The 20924-nt window shown below is 38.2% G+C and overlaps 2 protein-coding genes across 2 annotated transcripts in view; both read left to right on the forward strand.

Annotated features, from left to right (window-relative positions):
- hoxc13a (homeobox C13a) overlaps nt 1-4799 on the forward strand; it is a 5162-nt gene extending 363 nt beyond the window's left edge. The window contains exons 1-2 of the mRNA XM_041239225.1: nt 1-338; nt 3640-4799. The exon at nt 1-338 is cut by the window's left edge and continues 363 nt beyond it. Coding sequence (XP_041095159.1) covers nt 1-338; nt 3640-3896 — 595 coding nt within the window. The 3' untranslated portion in view covers nt 3897-4799. The remainder of the gene's footprint in view (nt 339-3639) is intronic.
- Nucleotides 4800-17583: 12784 nt separating this feature from the next.
- Nucleotides 17584-20585, forward strand: hoxc12a (homeobox C12a). Its single transcript, XM_041239226.1, has 2 exons — nt 17584-18322; nt 19989-20585. Exons 1-2 carry the CDS (start codon nt 17701-17703, stop codon nt 20225-20227), a joined length of 861 nt encoding a protein of 286 aa, XP_041095160.1. The 5' UTR covers nt 17584-17700; the 3' UTR covers nt 20228-20585.
- The last annotated feature ends 339 nt before the right edge of the window (nt 20586-20924 follow it).

The raw sequence follows: 20924 nt of genomic DNA on the forward strand, positions 1-20924 counted from the left end.
CCATTCCCACAACGTGAACTTGCAGCAGAAGCAGTGCTCCTATCACCCGGCTGAAAAGTATGCCGAACCCAGCGGCGCGCTCCCCTCCGAGGAACTATCGTCCCGGGCGAAGGAGTTCGCGTTTTACCCGAGTTTTGCAAGCTCGTACCAAGCCGTCCCGGGCTATTTAGACGTGTCGGTGGTACCAAGCATCAGCGCTCATCCGGAACCGAGGCACGATGCGTTGATACCCATGGAGGGCTATCAGCACTGGGCGCTGTCGAACGGTTGGGACGGACAGGTTTACTGCTCCAAAGAGCAAAGCCAATCGAGTCATCTCTGGAAGTCGCCTTTTCCCGGTACGAACCTCGTAGCTCGTCCTGTTACAACAGGACTCCATCCAGATATTATTAGCACATATGCGTTCTAGAATACAGAATACCAAGCTGTAGCCACACGCAACGCTCTGCAATGCAGGGACGGGAAACAAGTGTATGGGAATCTAATTGTGGCCGCTTAGCTGAAGGGGCCGCGCATAACAAAGGGAGGTATCTTGTTCTGTTTTCTATACATTATTTAATGTTTCATAATAGATTGAAGCTTTGTTTTAAAACGGGTTGCCTTCTCAATGCACGCTTTGTTAGCAGACACGGACAGGTTAATTAAGAAATGCATTCAAAATCATGTTTTGATAAGTGTTATGCCAGCTTGCGAGTAAGCTTTTGCATATGCGTGAAGATTTATTACTTACTGTCAGTCATATTTGGCTACTAATTGGGGGGGGGGGGGGGGGGGGGAATAGTGACTAAGTTTGTTTTTTTATCCCATTGCTAACTTCTGCCAATTACCGGGGATTCGTTTATGTTTAAACGGTTGATCTGGTAATTTTATTAAAATAGCAACACCGAAAAAAGAAAAAAAAAAACTAACTAAATTAAATCTCAGCTCTCTCAGCCCGGTCTATCACAAATAAGCATACACCCGTCCCGAACAAATCAACTTGCACACACCGCAAATGACAATTCAATCTCTCACATCGGATTCCAAACTAAATCTAAACGCTGTTTATAAAAAAAAATAAAAACAGCAACACCCCGTCCTGAAACTAGCAATGTGGGTTTGAAGTGAATGTTTGTTCGAAATAAAAGCAACGAGGGCAGAATATCAATCGTGTGAGCAGGATCTCTTCTACATAGCTTACACTTCGCAGTCACACACACACACACACACACACACAGAGTGAAATGTGAGAAGTCGGAATCAGTTTGGATTCTGCAGCCTGTGTTGTTAGAGATTAATAAATCCTGCTTTTGCCATATTGGTAACTTCCAACAAAAGCGCACACGACTTTAAAATCAAATTTAAAAACACGCTGTAACTCCAGTGCCGGTTCGGTGGACATTATAAAAACAGATGGATGATATTTTTATCTCGGCAGTTCATTGCGTCGGGTACATTCGCGCGAGTATTTTGAGAGCGCAATCGTATACACGCGGGTTAGACAGTAATGGTGCAATATTAGTTCATATCCCGCTGTTAATTTTTATACTAAAATTCAAACATCAGCACGTTGCTAACGTACGAGCGCTCAGCTGTCTGCGATTGCCATGATGCGTCTATAGCACGCACAACGCTTTAAAAAACGTGCCCCCTTGCAGTAATAGAAATACATGACACACGTAGCTGGGCTGCAGTACTGAAACACCAAAAAAAAAAAAAAAAAAAAAAAAAAGATTGTGTAAAATAAACCGTTCCATGCGCTGCATCGATTCCGTTTAAAGGCAGCCCGGGTTCTGCAATGCGAGTGATGGTAATTGATCAATTGAGCGCGCGTTCTGGATGATAAATGCGTGTTGAAGTCTCATCTAAACCAGCACTGCGTGCATGTGTGTGGTTGCATTGTCAAAACTCTGCTGACAGCGCACAAACCCCTCCGCGTGTCAGATGCCTGTTAAAACCTATTGTGTGAATTATGCAAATGTTGGCGGAAGTCGTTCGGCGTGCCCGCGAGACCTATTTGTGTGCATCCCTCAAGTTTAAAACAACAAGAAAAAAAAATATTCAGGGATGGAATCGCAGTTGTTTTCTTCGCGTGTTGCAGACTTTCCAAGTAGCCTTGATTGAACTGCAATCGGTCAAGGCAAAAACAAAAACAAAAAGCCTTAATTCAGCGCGAGCGCACAATAATTAGAACGTGAATAATTGTAAATAATTCAATACATAACAGCCTGGATTTATTTGCAAACTCTGCAATATTAAGTGCATGTAATTTACAAACTGAAAGAGCTTTTTAGTACAAGTACATTTCCGTTTTAATATCTATTGCCTGTAAATGTACACAAAACCCGAAAAAAATAAAAAATCCACCATTGAATCGTTTAATTTTACAGGATTTAAAAAAATCTATTTATTTATACAGTACGAGATCAAGTGACGGTTGCTTCAACGGAGACGAGAAAGGGCTCTTGCTATGTGCGCCTTTGTACCCATACCAGAAAAAAACAACAATCTTTAATTACAGCTTAGAATTGAAAGTATTGAGTTAGTTTTATGGAATCTGCTGAAGCGCAGAACGTGTCCCCTGCATGCTGAATACACAGCAGAAGAAGATTCGGTGTCTTAGGCGAGACCACTCGTGGTTAGTATTAAACGATATCAATTCAAATCGCCTCATCCCGCTAGCATACCCAGCCCTTCACTTTCTGCCTCTTTCTGTTCATTAATAGAAGTGGATAGATATACACACACGCGTCTCTCATTACCGGGACCGGCGTGAATCCTTCATACAGCGCACAGGGCGGTAAGTATCCATTACACATGGCCTACACGTTTCATATTGGAGCTCAGAACAGTCGAGGGAGAAAAGGGTTCTCTCAAGCAACGCTACCCCGAAGCAGTGTGTGTGGATATTAGATTAATGGAATAAGGGACACGTTTAAAAAGGCGCGATCGTTTTTAAAATCAGACAAGACAAAGGGGATTCAATTGAGATTAAGCTCATATATACCGATATATTAAACGGCATTAACCACATTTCAGTGCGTATACGAATTTAAGTGACTTCTAATTCTATCAATTAAACTCCTGGCTTGAATATACAGATAGTTGTGTAACCTTAAAAAGAACACACGTTTGTAATGCGATAACACCGATACTATAGAAATATAAAATACACACTAAATGTTGACTTGACAGTAAAATATATCGTCCCCACACTGCGTGCATTATATTATAAATGCGTGTTAGAATTCCAATTCTAAAAATACATTATACCTCCCCAACACCAGAAACACCCGCCACTGCGTGGTACACAACGGCAATCTCCATAGCCACTTCAATAGCACTGGGCGCTGTGGACCTTATTGCACATGTGATAACATGCATGCGCCCTGCACAGGTGACATGCCGTTCCAATATCGCACAGAGCGGCGGTGCAACTGACGGCACTTGGGTCTCCGTGTTTTACGGGTGAGGACAATTTTAAATGCAGGATAATCAAAACACTTATTTACATTGAGTTCAATGTTTGCGTTGAGTTTTCAAGTTGGTTAGCTGGTCTAGGGAACTGTGACCCAATCGTAAAGGTATATTGCAAGACATCTACAATACTATTAAGAAATAATGGCTAAAAACGCCTTTTCTCCCCCCCACTCCCCCCAGATGTTGTCCCGCTGCAGCCAGAGGTAAGCGGCTACCGTCGCGGTCGGAAGAAGCGGGTCCCCTACACGAAACTGCAGCTGAAGGAACTGGAGAAGGAATACGCGGCCAGCAAGTTCATCACCAAAGAAAAGAGGCGCCGCATCTCCGCCAACACCAACCTCTCCGAACGGCAGGTTACGATCTGGTTCCAGAACCGCCGCGTGAAAGAAAAGAAGTTCGTGTGCAAATCCAAGACGTCACACATGACCCCCACTTGATACCCCCCACGCGGCCCCCAAATATGATGGATTTTTGTTCTCCCTATACACCCCCAATCACCCACCCCACCCCCTGTCAAATCAAGAATATTGATCTCATCATCTTGTATAATAATTCAACTCTGAACTTTTTATCTTTTGATCTGTTTTTTTTCCTTTTTTGTAAAATCTATTTAAAATAACGTTGAAGAGAGACCGTCTCCCTTATATTTTATTATATATTTTTTTTTTGGGGGGGGCATGACTTTACAACTGGACATTCTATTATATCATTAATTCATGCATATAAATAATCAGTCGTGTGTATTATAAGCAAAACAAATGTATTGTTATTTTTTTTCTAGATTAGTTTACACTCGTCGGAGGATGTAGCATTTTATTCTCTTCAAAACAAATACACGAATTGCAGTTTCTGAACTTGAGAAAAAATTATGACGCCGATTATTAAAAAAAAAAGTGAGCCATCACAATTGCTGGTGCCTGTATTGGTACACGCGCGACTGCTAATGTCGGAACCGTGGAGCAGAAACCACGTGCTGCTTTATCATGATTACAAAATTGAAAGAGACTTTGGATCAAGTCTGGATGATTCTGAGGTCGCCGAGGATACCGGAGGCTCTGGTCATTGCAATGACCGAACTCACCACAAAACAAACAAACACAAAATACACAATTAAAAATAAAGACGTAAAAGATTGAATAATAAATATGCACAATGTTGTTTTTTTGTAAAATAAGTCTTAATTCATCGCAGTCGTGCTTCATGCAGGCCCTTTTTCTCCTGCTTGTTTTGTTTCGTTGTCTCGTGTATTGGTGTGAGTGTGTGTATTGTGATGTTTGAATAATACGTACTGAACACAAACGTGTGTTTCTTAAAAAAATAATAAAAAATAAATAAAATGAACTTTTTTTTTCTTCACTTCGTCTTTGAAAAAGCCAGGGGTATGGAATTTTCACTTCCAGCAAAAACCTCAACTCATTGTAAATAAGAGAGTCCATGGTCTGTGTCTGTGTGGGATGTTTTATATATTCACTCAGTCACGAATTCTGAATTATTTATTAAAACATAAAAACACACACATATATATATATATATATATATATATATATACACACACACACACACACTCATTTACATATATACACATAAAATAGATATAGACTTAACGTGGTACAATTCTGCACACAGAGGCTGAAAGGGATATATAGATAGACAGATAGATATACACACACAGTGGTAAGAATAACAAAACCGTATATTGCAACTGATCAATGGGAAATTCACGATGCCAATGCAATCAATAACGATCTTTTATTTCCCCCTACCTGTAATATTGTGGCTCGCGCGGATTGCTGTGAAATTGGTCCACGTTTACAAGGTATGCAACAAGTCAGGGGGCAGGGCACATACAGGAAACAGTTTGATGAAGATCTTATTGTTAAAACTCTGGGAATGTAACTAATACGTACAAGAGTGAACTATGTTACACAACGTATATGCGAGTGTAGCATTAATACACAGAAACCTCACTATTGCTGGATGCATGAGTAATTTATATGTGTGTGTGTGCGTAGAGATAGATATGTCTGCCCACATTAAAAGGAAATCTGAAATTCTTTTTAAAAACGTTTCCATCACACTTGGTGGGACTTGTAATTAATCTGGAAGGAACATTCCAAAAGGGGGGTAATTGAACGGAAATCACAGAACCAGATACGAATTGCGCAATTCCGCAATGCGGTAGAATTAATATTGAAGAATTTGTATCGTGAAGGCTTTGGTTTTCTTTACACGAACCAGCCTTCACATAGTGCTGGAAACGAGTGGCAGTCCTGATAGTGCACAACCCATTCTGCACTGGAAGCACCTCGATATTCTTCAACATGCATGCATCTGAAACAGCACAGAATAAATACACACACACACACACACTATATATATATATATATATATATATATATATATATATATATATATGATATATATAATATATACGACGCATACTGGTATATATAATGCTACGTATACTGGTCCAGAATAATGCATACGATTAGATAAATATGCAGACTTAAAAAGAAAAACCTTGTATTATCTATAGATGAATCTCCATCTCAATTGAGGCAAACCGAAATAAACAGAAAACTAGTACGTACAGAAATATTTATTATTTCTGGGTGTGTGTAATTTATATTATACACACACACACACACACACACACACACACACTTGAATTTCTGATCGGACAAAAATACTCCATTTAACATTCTTAAAAGTGACGGCCTTGTGGATCAGTTCAAGTTCCTACAGCAGCGGAAAATAGCCCTGAGTAATATCGCCGGTAATATTTCGGAAGGTCCAGGGCTACAGCAATTGTTTTAAAAAAAAAAAACACGCACACACAAAAAATGATTTTTTATTCACACGACAGAATTATCTGACAACTACACCACGGGGACCACTGTTTTTATTGTGGATCTCCACAAGGTTCTAGCGATATTCCTGCACAGACTGTGTGTGCGTGTGTGTGTGTGTGTGTGTGTGTGTGTGTTTTGTTTGGAAAGTGCTTGTATTTATTTCAATACTTTCTTTAACCCTGATGTACTATTATAAGACTTGCATTATACTATAAAAAAGGTCTAAAAAAAAGCCAATGCGCTACTTCTATCCAAATCCCACGCCAATCGCAGGAAATAATAATAATAATAATAATAATAATAATAATAATAATAATAATAATAATAATAATAATTTCAGATTGGCAAACGTGAAATCTCATGCCATTTATATATTTCAAGTCGAGATTAACTAACGACTGTTACAAGAAGTCATATTTATACGAGGATATTTATATTTATAATCTATATTGTATACAAATGCTAAATTATTAACGATGGTAAAACAATGACCAATTCATCTTAATTTTACATAAAATGTCGTGGGAGGGAACAAAAAGAAAACACACACGTCACGATATATAATTGAAATCCCCTTGCAGTGAAGTGTGACACACGAGTACAAATTAAACCCGAACAGAACCATTCTGTATAATTATTACACTGCAGATACCAAGCTGAAACGCAGAATGCATACAAGCTGTAAATCGTATTGCATTATAGATCGCTCTGATCGCAATGCTATGTTGTTATTTGGCAGCGTCCAAACACACGTTTATTGAGTTTTAAAAGTGCATGCGTTATCGCTATGTTTTCTCAATAGTAAGACTATATAGCTTCAACTTCGCAGTGTCGGCAAAAATATTCAGCGTATCATGAAATATCTGCACAGTTTTGCAAGGCACGCTCAGAGAACTTCAACAATGGGTTTTACTTAATATTTCCTCTTCGCTCTGTGAGAGTGAGAATGCGTTGCTCTCTTTGTAATACCGCGTTCCTCATTGTAACGTTACCGGCAACACGTCTCGCTTTTACAGTCCGTTTCAAAACATGACTCAATTTTTTTTTTTTTTTATCAGCAACACGACTGTATGAAACTCAACAGGAAGCTAGAGAACCTGCAACATTAACAACAACAAAAGATTTGGATAGCATCCATTCATTTATATAGAACATTTGCAACAATTATATACAACACAATAATAATTAGAATATATATATATATATATATATATATATATATATATATATATATATATATATATATATATATATATATATATATATATATAATCTAATCTCGGGACGTTTGGGACTACAACTCGTTCTTCAGCTGCAGAGAATAAGTAGAGTTGTAAACAACATAACAGCGGCTTCTTACAGCATGGACTTTTCCATCCAGCTGAGGAAGGACTTGTAGTCCGAAAAGTCCTGATAGAATAGATTATTGATCACTTATTCAGATTTACACACACACTATAAACCTGAACTTAAACAAAATACATTGAAAGAAAATGATAAAACGAGCGTTTGGAGAGTATTGGAGTCTAAACATGCGCTGAAAACTAAATAACGAATTGAAATATAATATAATATAATATAAACAGGACGGGTGCGTCTTTATAAAAAAAATTAAAAAGTCTCCAAGTCACGCAGCAGAGTCGCCGGGCTAGTCGGCTTTCGAGATGTTTGCTAGTTGGTGTTGACTGCTTGATCTGCGTCTGCAGTTCTCGACGTCACTTCTGGGTTACCCTTGAACGTGACTATGCACTATGCAGTCTCTTTGACCTTGACATCACAGCGGCTAGTGCATAATAAACAGGAGCGAGGGGGGGCTGGAGACGGCAGCCCCTGCGCACTGCTGGGAACTCGGAAGCATTCGGAGGCGCGCAGCCACTGACACGCTGCTGTTTACAGACAAACAAGGTGTCATTCCCCAAGTCTAGACAGGTCATAACGACAAGCCATAAATGCATAAAAAACGGAAGTGCAGAAAAACCTAAACGAGCAGCTTCTCTGTGCAACAACGAGACTAACTTTTCTGCACCGTTTAAAAAGTATATATTTGAAATGTATTCATATACAATATACTATATACTACTATATCTCTCTCATACACACAATAGATTTCAATATAGTGTACTAACCATCCAGCGATTGTTTTCAAACGCATTTTCGCTTGACAAACACACATCAATACATTATACACACAACAAAGTTTTATATATATATATATATATATATATATATATATATATATATATATAATATATATATTATATGTGTGTGTGTGTGTGTGTGTGTGTGTGTGTGTGTGTGTTACCGTGAACCAAAATGTCAGGAGGAATAATTGCAGTGCACAAAAATGAAAAAAAAATAAACTTACGTAAACAAAAGGGTTAAATGCTTGGTTAATTTATTTCAGGACGTTTCGGACAAAAGTCCCCTTTTCAGCGCTGTACGAATATACAGTGTGTGTCTATCTATATTTATATACACACACACACGGCGCAGTGTCCATAATCTTCTATTGCAACCTGGAACTCGGATACACTCGATTTATCTGACATTCTTTATTTTTCCCCCAAAAGATTTGAGTGCAGGCATGACAAGAGTCTTGCTTATGTCGACATATCTAATAGGAAACACGTAACTATGTGCAAGTGAAAGACTTCATATCGCACAGACATTTCGCTCTTGAAAAGAGCTGTACACCAAAATACACACAAACTATATTTTATAAAGCAACACACACGCAATGGAATATCTGGATTCGTACTACACTGCAAATAGCTATATTAATATAACAATACATAATGTATGCATTTATTAATTATTAAGTTAGGAGAGAGACAAGAAACATACAAAATAAAATACATTAATTTTGAGTTAATTTTTACTTATCAACCTTCGTTGTTGTGCACTGCAAACATAGCTGCTTCACGTTTGGCTACTATTTCAATATTTTGAGCAAATGCACGTGTTGAGATAAAATAAACGTCTGCTATTTCGATTAAAATTAAAGCCGACATGATATCAGATAGTGGGCAAGGCGCACGAGCAGGATTGTTGCTATAGGCGACCCGCGCGGGGTTGTTTACATGACGTGCATTTATACAAATCAGAAAACCAACAGACTACACCCGAGAAGAAAACACACTCTAAACACATACAGATATACCATCGACGGGATAGCGTTGTGTCCAGTGAACTGTTAGCATTGTTCATGCATATCTGGAGTTCAGCGCCAATTTCAATCCGACAATTCAATGATCTCAAGTAGTTGATTAGTCCGCTTAATCATTCATTATATTATATATATTATTATATATATAATATATATATATATTAATTATATATAGATATATATATATATATAATATATATTATAATAATGTGTATGTGTGAAAGTCTCTTCAGAGAACTTGAACTAACATTGTTTTACTTCCAAGGTTTATAAAATTTATCCAAAAATTGAATTTAAATATATGTATTATTTTCTCTCTCTCTCACACACACACACACACATACATATATATATATATATATATATATATATATATATATATATATATATATATATATATATATATATATATATATATATATATATATATATATGTGTGTGTAAGAGAAAATAATACATATATTTAAATTCAATTTCATTTTGTACAATGCAGTTCAACCTTCTCTGAAACTCTGTGTGTGTGTATGTATGTGTGTGTATATATATTCACAGATATTTAACAGAATCTAATGTTTCTTTCTGGCGCGCTAGTCCAACAGGAGTGCTAATTGTGGTCGGTGAGGCTTGTTCACAATGTTGCTATACACGAACAATTACACACACACACATACCATATTGTAAGCTGTGATCATGCACAATTCGAGCTTCTCTTAAGCCTCGTAGTTGTGTTTTGTTGGAGTGTTCGGAGAGTATAAAGCCATCGCACTGCTGCTGTGGAGCAGCGTTAATTACGCAGCATGTGACGTGATCTGTGACGCGGGTAGGCGCTCTTATAGGTGGAGTTTGAATACCTCTGCTGGTCACTACATGCAAATATCAGGAAGTGAAGCGAAAACCAAATGCATTGCTGGCTCTGGGGTAAACACAGACCCGGAGATGTGCGCATGTCTGCATATATACATATATCTATACCTGCATATAATATATATATATATATATATATATATATATATATATATATATATATATATATATATATATATATATATATCTGTATATATATATATAATATATATAGACACATCTATACCTGCATTACGTCACGCATGCAATTCGCGTCAACACACAAACAGTCCAGAGTCTAACTAGAAGTCAATCTAGAATCTAACGCAATGACATCCGTTATATGCTATCCGTGAACAAATGTGTGCCCATGCTTTTAAAATTAATAAAAGTGCGGTAAAAAGGTCCATTTTTTTTTTATTTGTCGACGCTGCGGGTCGCTTGCATGAAAATAATGCTACTATTCAAAAAGCCAGGACTATTTGCGTAATCAGTTTTATTTTGCGGATTTGCCCATGTCCATTATATACACACCCTATTAATGCAGACTGTTTGAAAAAAATGATATTCATTGTTCCAGCTACCGACTTCTCACTAACAGACCGCCTCACTCCAGACTGGACTGAAAAAGTCCTGTTTCAACAAGTTCTAAATCTGTTCCCTCCTCGTTCTAGTTTAAATTCCACGTGTTTTTAGCGGATTGTTTTTACAATAACTGCTTATTGATATTAAACTGTACTACGCCCTATCCGGGCCAGCTTATTTCTTCTCGTATGTCACAAAAATCACAAGATGCATCCACTGTTTTGTTTTTGGTTTGTTGGTTTAAAAATAACCCTTATACAAGAAAGTGGGTTGAGTCGCATTCTTACTGAGAATATCACGCGCGATTTAAATACAAAACGTACCTTTATCGAATGATTCAGTTCTCCATATATTCTTGTTCATATGTTTGGAATGATTTGGAAATTGTGAATTTAGTAATATTTTTAATGCGTTCATTCCTAAGAATCTTTCTCTTCTTCCAAATTCTAATGTTTAAGGATTGTTTTGGAATCGGTTAAGCTGACAGCCAATTTAACTGCTGCTATCGAGATTTCGAGATTTATGTGTCACTATGTGTATATATATATATATATATATATATATATAGTATGTATATATATATATAAGCAATGCGTATTTTAAACGTTACTATCTAGAAACAAGACAAATACAGGAATAAAAGACCATATTCATAACCATCCTATTAAATTACTGACCAGACTATTGTATAAGTCTACTAATTGAGGCGATTTAAATAAAAGGTGAATATTTTAAAATACTTTTTTTTTTTTTTATCTGAAAGTCATTCCAGGCTGAATTTAAAAATAATTTAAATGAAGTGTTCCACGCTAATTTCTTTCCATTGCGTGCATGATCGCAGATTTTCGTCTGTGTTTAAAGATATCAATCTTACATTGTACGTAAGGTCCAGAGTATGGTGTTTGGAAAGCGCGGGATTCGTTTTAATTTAACCAGTCTCCTGTTTGCATGATGCGCCTTCATTTAAAGCCCTTGCATATGAAGAGTATAGATTATAAAATGAAGCTGAATAATAAAAAGGTAAGCACGATTAGCCGATGAGAACGCGCATCTCACTTGTTTATCTCAGTGCTTACATGTGACTTTGAAAATGCATTGAAGTTGACATATAAAAAAAAAGAAAGAGAACGCATATACCCAATACATAAAAACCATGGCAACAATGTTTTACATCCACTAAAAAAAAAAAAACAATATTAAAATACACGTGGTGAAGTTTAAAATGCACACAAACTGATTTATTATCAAAGCACAAGGCGTTTCAGACAATAAGCAGGGCAGTTCAATATTAAATAGAGATACATATATATATATATATATATATATATATATATATATATATATATATATATATATATATATATTACACACACACACACACACATATTAGATCGAAGGAACAATCGGCAGACGGACACACAGAGCATCGCATAAAGAGTAGGATTTCATTTGGAGTGTGCGGTTTGACTTGGCTAGCAAGTCTCGGTTTAAGAGTCGACAGAAATCTTCAAAAAAAAAAAAAGTATTTTATCGTCCTAGTATCAAAACGCGAGTCAATCTCGTGTTCTTTGTTTTTATCTAGTCCACATACAGCAGTCTCCCCAGCTGCTACAGGCCTTGGTTACTTGCACGTCCTTGAAATTGAATTTAAAAGTTTGGTTTCGTGTTTAATTAGCTTACGGTTTGTTTGTCTTGTTGGTTGTTGACGCAAAAAAAAAAAATCTGCCTAACGTGCAAGATGTTTTCAGAAAAAAACCTCTCTGTTTACCTATAGGCCACCCTGTCTGTCCATATAGATTCCAAGGGGGTTCATTTAAATAAGACTCAGACACCAGCGAACGAGACAATGACCTTGAACCGCTAGAGCGCCCATTGGCACCGCGCGCTCTTCCTTAAAGAAAAAAAAAGTTGGGAAGTCGAATCCAGCTTCACTTCTGTGCATTTTTGTTTGGATTTTCAGAGCCGGTCTTTTGAAAATGCACCCGGGTTGCGATGAGCTCACACGGTGTGATAAATGGGACTTGCTACCCGAACTCCCTTTGAGCGTCAAGACTTGATTGTGTGGATAAGGTGAGATGCCCGTATTATTTCCTTCTTGTAATTAATTTAACAGAGGTTTTGAAATGCCAAGTTTATTTTTTAAGTTATTAGAAATCAGTTGTGTTTAAAACGCAGATGCACAACATATACAAAATGAATACGGTTCCTCAACTCGTCGTTTTAAATCAAATTTGAGGCTTGGCACTATACGTTATGAATACAATATTTAGCGGTTTATACTAACTTAGGAACTAGGGCAGTAGCTGGTTTTACCTCCCGCCATCTCCAGTTTTGTAGGGAGATTGTGTGGCCGCTAACAAGAACACTGCTTAAGTTTTATGTAAATAAATGATAACACGTTGGTATATTTACAGTAATGTTGTGCAGCTGCATGGGTTCAGTCTCTTTGGTACAATGATGAAACAGTTTGTAGACGGATTATAAAGATCGCCAGTTATTCATGTTTTTCATTCAATGTTTTGTTTTTGTTTGCTAGCCCGTGTAATCAGACAGCCATAACATTTCGTGTCGTGTTTTTTTTTTAATTGTTTTATTAATTGACGGGCCTACAACACGTTTGCAGAAGAATATACTGACTCTGCTTTGTATTTGAAACGATTGGGTTTCAGTATCATTCTCCGGGCTATGCTTATGAAGGTGATAATTGTGTGTGTGTTTTTGTTATTTATTTTTTAATAATCATATCGACCGATATCCGAATCTAACTAACTAATTAACACAACTTTTGCAGCGGGGAAAGCAAAACCCAAAACAAACAAACAAACAAACAAAAAAAAACCGTCTCAGTTCTTGGGTTCAGGTCAATGTTTTTAATGATAAACAGAAAGAGATGTAATCAGTGGAAACTGACTTCACTGGACAGCAATCAAGTGATAAGTGTTTTTGAAACCTTTTCAAAAAAACTTATGGTTTTCCAAACCTGAGATTTGAACTATGGAAATTAAAAAAAAGAAAAAAAAAACCACAACATTTTGTTTTATCACGTTTGCAATATTAATTTTTTTTTCGGAATATGAAAAACTGTATACCTGATGCTTCTCAAACTCGTTTAGTCTTTTTGTGCACACGCTCTCTCTCTCTCTCTCTCGGCTCTGATCGAAACAGATCGGTATTTCTGCCCGTTAATTACAAAACAATGACAGGCACCCGGTAGTCTGTGACGCTACACGCTTTTTCGGTTGTTGGTAACAATTTTGGTATTTGACAGCAGCTAGCGGTAATAATAATAATAATAATAATAATAATATTGAACTTGATATTCAAGTGTGAGATTACATTTATTAGTATTGTGCGAAGTGGTGCTTTCTTTTCACTGGGTAATTGAAAATTACTTTTTTTTATTTGATATATTGTATGGCTTTGTGAAGCAATACAACCATGTGCATAATTTACCATAACTTGAATTATTGGATCGTAACACCATAACTTAAATGGTATTGAACTTAATATATAAATAGATATATATAGATATATATATATATTATATATATATATATATATATATATATATATATATATATATAGATAGATAGATCCGTTTAACATTTATTTGGTAACACTTGTGTTTAGTTTAAACTATATTCTCAAGAATATGTTTGATTATTGCATTCTCAGTGTAATTATTATACGGTGCTTTATATAGCAGGCCTACATATAACCTATTAGAATAGACTGTATAAATGTTACTAACCGATTTCCTACCGCAATAGATAGTTTTGTTTTCACTTTTCACAGAAAAAGACTAATTTAACAGACAAAGCGAGCTAAATGAACACATTATCCTACAGGACTCTCTTCCAGCAGCATTACAGTAGAACAGCTCTACGGTGTTCCATGGAAACTTTGTGCTGTTTTGTTTTTTTTCTACTTGGCATCATTATTTCTGCGGAACATTTCCAGACCTTGGTGGGGGGGGGGGGGGGGGGGGGGGAAATGAAACGGACTTGACTTTGCGCGAATTGGGAAGACGTAACGCGCTTAACCCTTCTGCATAAAATCCCTTCACTGAATATGATTTGTATAACATGTCCATTTTGATGATTCCCCCCCATGCAAACGCGTGTCAGAGCCTTCCCTTCCGTCCCTACGCGCTTTATTACCAATTGGAATTGTCCCCCAAGGCAGGGCGCATGCATCTAATATCAAAGAAACGGCTTTCATAAAACATTCTGGGTATCCATCATCAGACAGCAGCATTGAATCGCGGGGGGGGGTGGGGGGGGGGACACGACTCGCTGGCTATAGCATTGGTGTCCACGTCGGAATACATCACCCAGCTATACAGGCTACGCAGAAAAAAATCATTAATTGCACTTGGACCCTAATCAACATACCCGTAGAGACTTGACACCAACTTCATTGGAAGAGATCCGAGTGGATTTCTCCTTTGTGAAAAACGCTTTAAGAAAAATAAACAGCCAGCAAATAGATATAAGGGTGGTTTCATATTTAATTGTGACTAATCGTGGACTACCTGTAATATTAGCGCTAATCGAGGTGTAAGCATATCAAACTCAATTACACCGCCTTGTAATGTTTTAATACAAGGTTCAGGAGGTCGTTTGCTATAGGGCTAGTCAAACGTTAGATATGGCAGCCTGTATTATTATTAACGCATATTTAGTGTCACTCATACTCGGGGCTTATGAACCACAGTCTGGTTTGAACTACGTTCGGGTCACGCCAGTTCAATGTATTTTTTGTGAGACACGTGACACTATTTAATTCCATTGGAACATCCAGGTGTGTGTTCACGTTCTGTATGACGTCGTGATAAATTAATTGGACTGGTCTGTCCCTATGCGATGCTACAGACAATGTGTACTCGCATTACATTAAAAAAAATGTACACTGCAGTTATACCTCCTTTCATACCTAGATAGATAAATATAGATAGAAATCCCCAACGCCAGACAGAAACCCATAACAATTTTAGTGCCAGATTTTCAATGTCCATCTCGTTCACATTATAAATAAACACCTCCACGGAAAGAAAGAACGAGAGAGAGAAAAATCCGCCATATTTCATAAGCAGTAAAGTTGATCAATTGCACAGCGGAATCAGAAATAGTAATCGGTGCGTTAACAGCAATGCGGTTTAGTCATTTCTCGGTGTACTCTGGATCAGGGGCCCCGTCTCCGGGGTGTATCTTGTCTTATTGAAAAGCACAGAGATCTCCACCGCGCTGCCACCATACAGGTACACCAAGTGCAATAAAACGCATCCTCACATTTCCCTTCGTTTTAGTTTCTTATGTTTAATTTGTTTTTATTATTTCCATATATGATTCTAATTATTGGTTTCCCATTGTCTGTTTACAATTACTATTAACCCTATCGCTATTATTATTTATATTATTATTACTGTTATAACTATTATCCTAACATTAGTTGTAGTCCTAGTAGCATTAAATATTTTTTTTTCAATCAATCAATCTATTTTATATCGCGCCTTTCATAGTGGACCACCATCACAAAGCGCTTTACAAGATAGTGATGATCAATGCATAATACAGTGAGGTACAAGGCATAGCACATTCAATACAAACAGTATATAACACAATGCAAATACATTAAATACAGGGCATGGCACATTCAATACAAACAGTATATAACACAATGCAGATACATTAAATACAGTGAGATACAGGGCAGAGCACATTCAATACAAACAGCATATAACACAATGCAGATACATTAAATACAGTGAGATACAGGGCACAGCACATTCAATACAAACAGTATATAACACAATGCAGATACATTAAATACAGTGAGATACAGGGCACAGCACATTCAATACAAACAGCATATAACACAATGCAGATACATACATAGATACAGGGCACAGCACATTCAATACAAACAGCATATAACACAATGCAGATACATTACATACAGGGCTAGGATGTGAATTCTAAACACTGTGGATGCGCGTGATTCTGTATGACACACGAATAAAAACCTGAATGAAGAGCTAAATTGTTGTATCGCATTGCTATATATTATCGAGTATAGGCCTTATATTTTTAATTACAGATCATTTACTAATAACAATAGCAGTTTTCACGGGGTAAACTGCTAAGCCCGTGCATGCTGCAGCTACCTTGTAAAACCCATATAAAAATGTCCTGGCACCCTAACAAGCTTTCCGGCGTTTGAATGGTGCACTTTATTGGGTTCTCTGTTCAGTTGTTGTGAGGAGTGTATTATTTGAAATAGACGCAGTTAAAACAGCGCGGTGGAGAACGTCTTCCCTTTTAAAACACGGCGCAAGGTTTAATCCGTCTGACCCCTGCACTGTAAATGTGAGCGGAGACTGGCGTGGCGCATCCGTCTATTGAGCATTCAAGCAAGCCCGTAAACCAAGAGCCAGCGTTTTATTTGACAAAGGATTCCAGTGTAATATGCTTGGGGAGAGATTATATATAAACAGCAGATTACACCTCCCCAACAGAAAATACATACTAATCGTTAGCAAAGAAAAATAGAAGTCGAAAACAAAATTTGTCTATGAAATAAATTCAAGTGCAACTCGTGCCAGACTTTGTGGGTATTTTTTTTTAATAAATCGTTTTATAGTATTTTTAAAAAGACCATATAAAAACGTAATACAGAAGTTAATGTTTTCTCTCATATTGTCCGGTGTGGGAGGGAACCTTCTGCTCTGTTGGCCCCCATCACGTGACTCCCGGTCCGACCAATGGGTGCCGCCTCTAGCTTTAACTATGTTTAATGTCAGATTGCAATAAACTAGAAGCTGTGTTGGTCGGGCCCGCGGAAATGGGCGATCATAGTCTTCTTAATCCCGGCTTTGTGGGACCACTGGTGAACATCCACACGGGAGACGCCTTCTACTTTCCCAATTTCAGAGCAGCTGCTGGAGGGCAGCTGTCCGGGCTGCCGTCTCTCCCATACCCGCGACGGGACAATGTCTGCTCGATACCTTGGGCTTCCTCCGAGCCCTGCAATGGGTATGCCCAGTCTTACCTCGGCAGCCCAATGCCCATGAATCCTTCCTTCAACCGAGCCTGCGATTTAGCCAGACCGGAGGAAGGCAAGTGCTATTACAACAGCGGTAGCGTCAGCAGGGAAGCTTGCTCGGAGAACGGCACCCTCAAGCGAGAGGACCGGCTGAGGGACAGCTCCATAGCCCCAGACCATGCAGGGCTCCATAACGGCGTCAGCGGGTTCTCCAAGTACGATTACCCGGGAGTCGAGGCTCTGACCCAGGACCCCCCTTCATGCCAGTCCCTGGAATCCGATTCGAACTCGTCTCTGCTCAACGAGGGCGTCAAAAACTCAGAACCTCCGACCCTGTCATCCACGAACACCCACGCAATGTCCACGAGTGGGGGTGAGTGTGCATGCGCGCATTATTTATCATCACTGTTATTAAAACACGCATCTGTGTTTACTGAGCATCTGAAGGCAGCGTGCATTTTAGCTTGTTCTGCATACAAATATAAGCAGTCTGGGGTTGCATGTGTGTGCCACACCGCTAGGGGTGGCAAAACAAGCAATGCATTTCCAAATTCATAGCATGCTGCCTTTCGGAATACCCAGTAAATGGTAACAGGACTGTAAAATTATTTGTTATACTGTAAATCTTTTCCACTCGTCTTTTATTGGGTTTTCAGAACGCAGAGATGATTCGGGCACCTCACTTCGGATTGTGCAGCCCTTGGTTTCATTACCCTCGGCACGCTTAGTAAAAAAATAACGGCGTGACTGACGATGATTTTGCATATAGAAACAACTGGATGTTAGTTATAAAAACCAGCCTGTATGCTGTTTGAGTGTCTACACCGTGCAGCACTATAGAGCACTATTGTTAACGACTCGTATACACACACACAGCAATAATATAACCCACTCCTTCTAACTAAGGATGCCTTTTAATGTGGCTAAGAAAATGAGAACAAATAATTTGGTCTGTTTGCAAGTTCATTATCACGTTAATGCTAGGATTTAACTGCAGCAGTAAACTTCATTTGACACCAGCCGCTGTAATTTACAGCGTCCAGATTCTTAATAACCAAATGCAACTCCTTCCCCAATCGCCTCCGATTGGAATGCGTGAGGAATATCGGAGCGAGGGACTGTCTAAAACACGTATGTTTCAGGTTGCATTTATCTACTACAATAGCATGAATGCGCGTTTTACACGTCTGTGGTGTAACTAAGAAATCTTTATATGATAGAACATATGAATAGAATAGTCGCTGAGAATTCTACAGTTCCATGTGTTCGGATGGTTCTTTTTGGACTCTCCGGCATTCCGTATTTTGTTCTATAAAGGAACCATGCCGCTATAGAAATAATAGATATAAATACACAGGTATGTAGATCAATTCTATAATGTACTCTTGTTAGACACATCCGACCCAACTCGACACAGTTAAGGCGTTCCAAATCCATTGCTTCATATTTCAAAGTCCTAAAAAAATAATTTAGTTATTAATTTTTAATATTTCTATTTAACATTCTATAAAAAAAAAATTGTTCAATATCATTTTTTAAATTATGAATTTTAAAAAGGTAAATATTTGCATATAGAACCCCCAATGGACCACAATAAATATATTACAGTAGCAGAATGTGCCACTTCAAAGAAAATTAGATCATATTTTTAAGTCTAGGGCTTTTCAAACCCGTCCTGGCAACCCCTGTGTGTCTTGTTTTTCATTCCAACAGGCTCTCCGTCACTTAACTCTTAAATTTAATTAATCCTTTACTTAATTACAGACCTTCCTGCTTGTTTTCAGCTCTTAAAAACAGCTGCAGATTTCAAGTTAACATTTGAAATCTGCATCTTTCACAGCGGAGAACAATTTAAAAAGGTCTAATTAAGCAAATGATTAGTTCAATTAAGGGCTTAGTTAAGTGATTGAAGGCTCAGTTGGAATGATAACCAGCAGAAACCCCCAGGACCAGTGTTAAGAAGCCCTGCTCTCTTCTGTGATATAAGTGGCTGTAATGCACGGTGCGTTTCACTAATGTGTCAATCTGTACTCCAACAGGAGCGCCCTGGTACCCGATGCAAACCCGCACCCGAAAGAAGCGAAAGCCCTACTCCAAGCTTCAGCTAGCGGAACTGGAGAGCGAGTTCGTGCTGAACGAGTTTATAACCCGCCAGCGGAGACGGGAGCTGTCCGAGCGGCTCAATCTCAGCGACCAACAGGTGAAGATCTGGTTTCAGAACCGGAGAATGAAGAAGAAGAGACTGCTAATGAGAGAGCAAGCTTTGCCTTTCTTTTAAAACTTAAAAAAAACAAACCGAGCCGAACCGGCGAGCTGGGCTAGTTGCAGTATACTGTGAGATGACTGAAGTATACCGAGGCTATTTTGTATTGTTATTGTAAAGCACGTATTCATCCCTATGTAACAAAAACACAATACCAGCATAAATGAATGAATGTGAAGGCAATTAATGAAGAAAAAACACATTGCAAGACAGAAAAGAAAACTGGCCGTTTAAAAAGATTGCGTTTATCTAATGTGTTTCTATTATTATTATTATTACAGTGATGTTCCCCGTGAATGAAGCAAGCATGCATTGAAATTGTGCAGGAGTAACACGCGCGGGGTCTCTGCATCAATCCCCCCCCCCCCCCCCCCCCCCCAACGAAGCGCACTCGCTTTTAATCGCTTAAGGGGGCTGCAGCTTTTCAGGAGTGTTTCAAAACTAAGCCAGTGCTGGAGGCGACACTGAATGCGAGTTCGAGAGCCTGCATTGAGGTGTGATATTTAACAAGTACAACCGAAAAAAAAAAAAAAAAACCAAAATAAAACCTCGCTGTATAGCCTATACAAAAACGCGTTTGAATAAATTCTCCGCTGGGTGACCGACCCCTAATATTAACAGTGAGATGACGCATTCCCCTTCCAGCCACTGTAGGCAAAGCTTCCCTGTATAAAATAATTACAGAACAACAAGGTCGACTTGGGAATTGTAA

Source organism: Polyodon spathula, chromosome 53, assembly GCF_017654505.1.
Source record: "Polyodon spathula isolate WHYD16114869_AA chromosome 53, ASM1765450v1, whole genome shotgun sequence".
NCBI lineage: Eukaryota > Metazoa > Chordata > Actinopteri > Acipenseriformes > Polyodontidae > Polyodon > Polyodon spathula.

What these genes read in the sequence shown, in the direction of transcription:
- hoxc12a (XM_041239226.1), top strand. Translation starts at nt 17,701, where the DNA reads ATGTCAGATTGCAATAAACTAGAAGCTGTGTTGGTCGGGCCCGCGGAA. An exon ending in CGCAATGTCCACGAGTGGGG is followed by an intron (nt 18,323 to 19,988) that starts GTGAGTGTGCAT and finishes GTACTCCAACAG; the next exon opens with GAGCGCCCTGGTACCCGATG.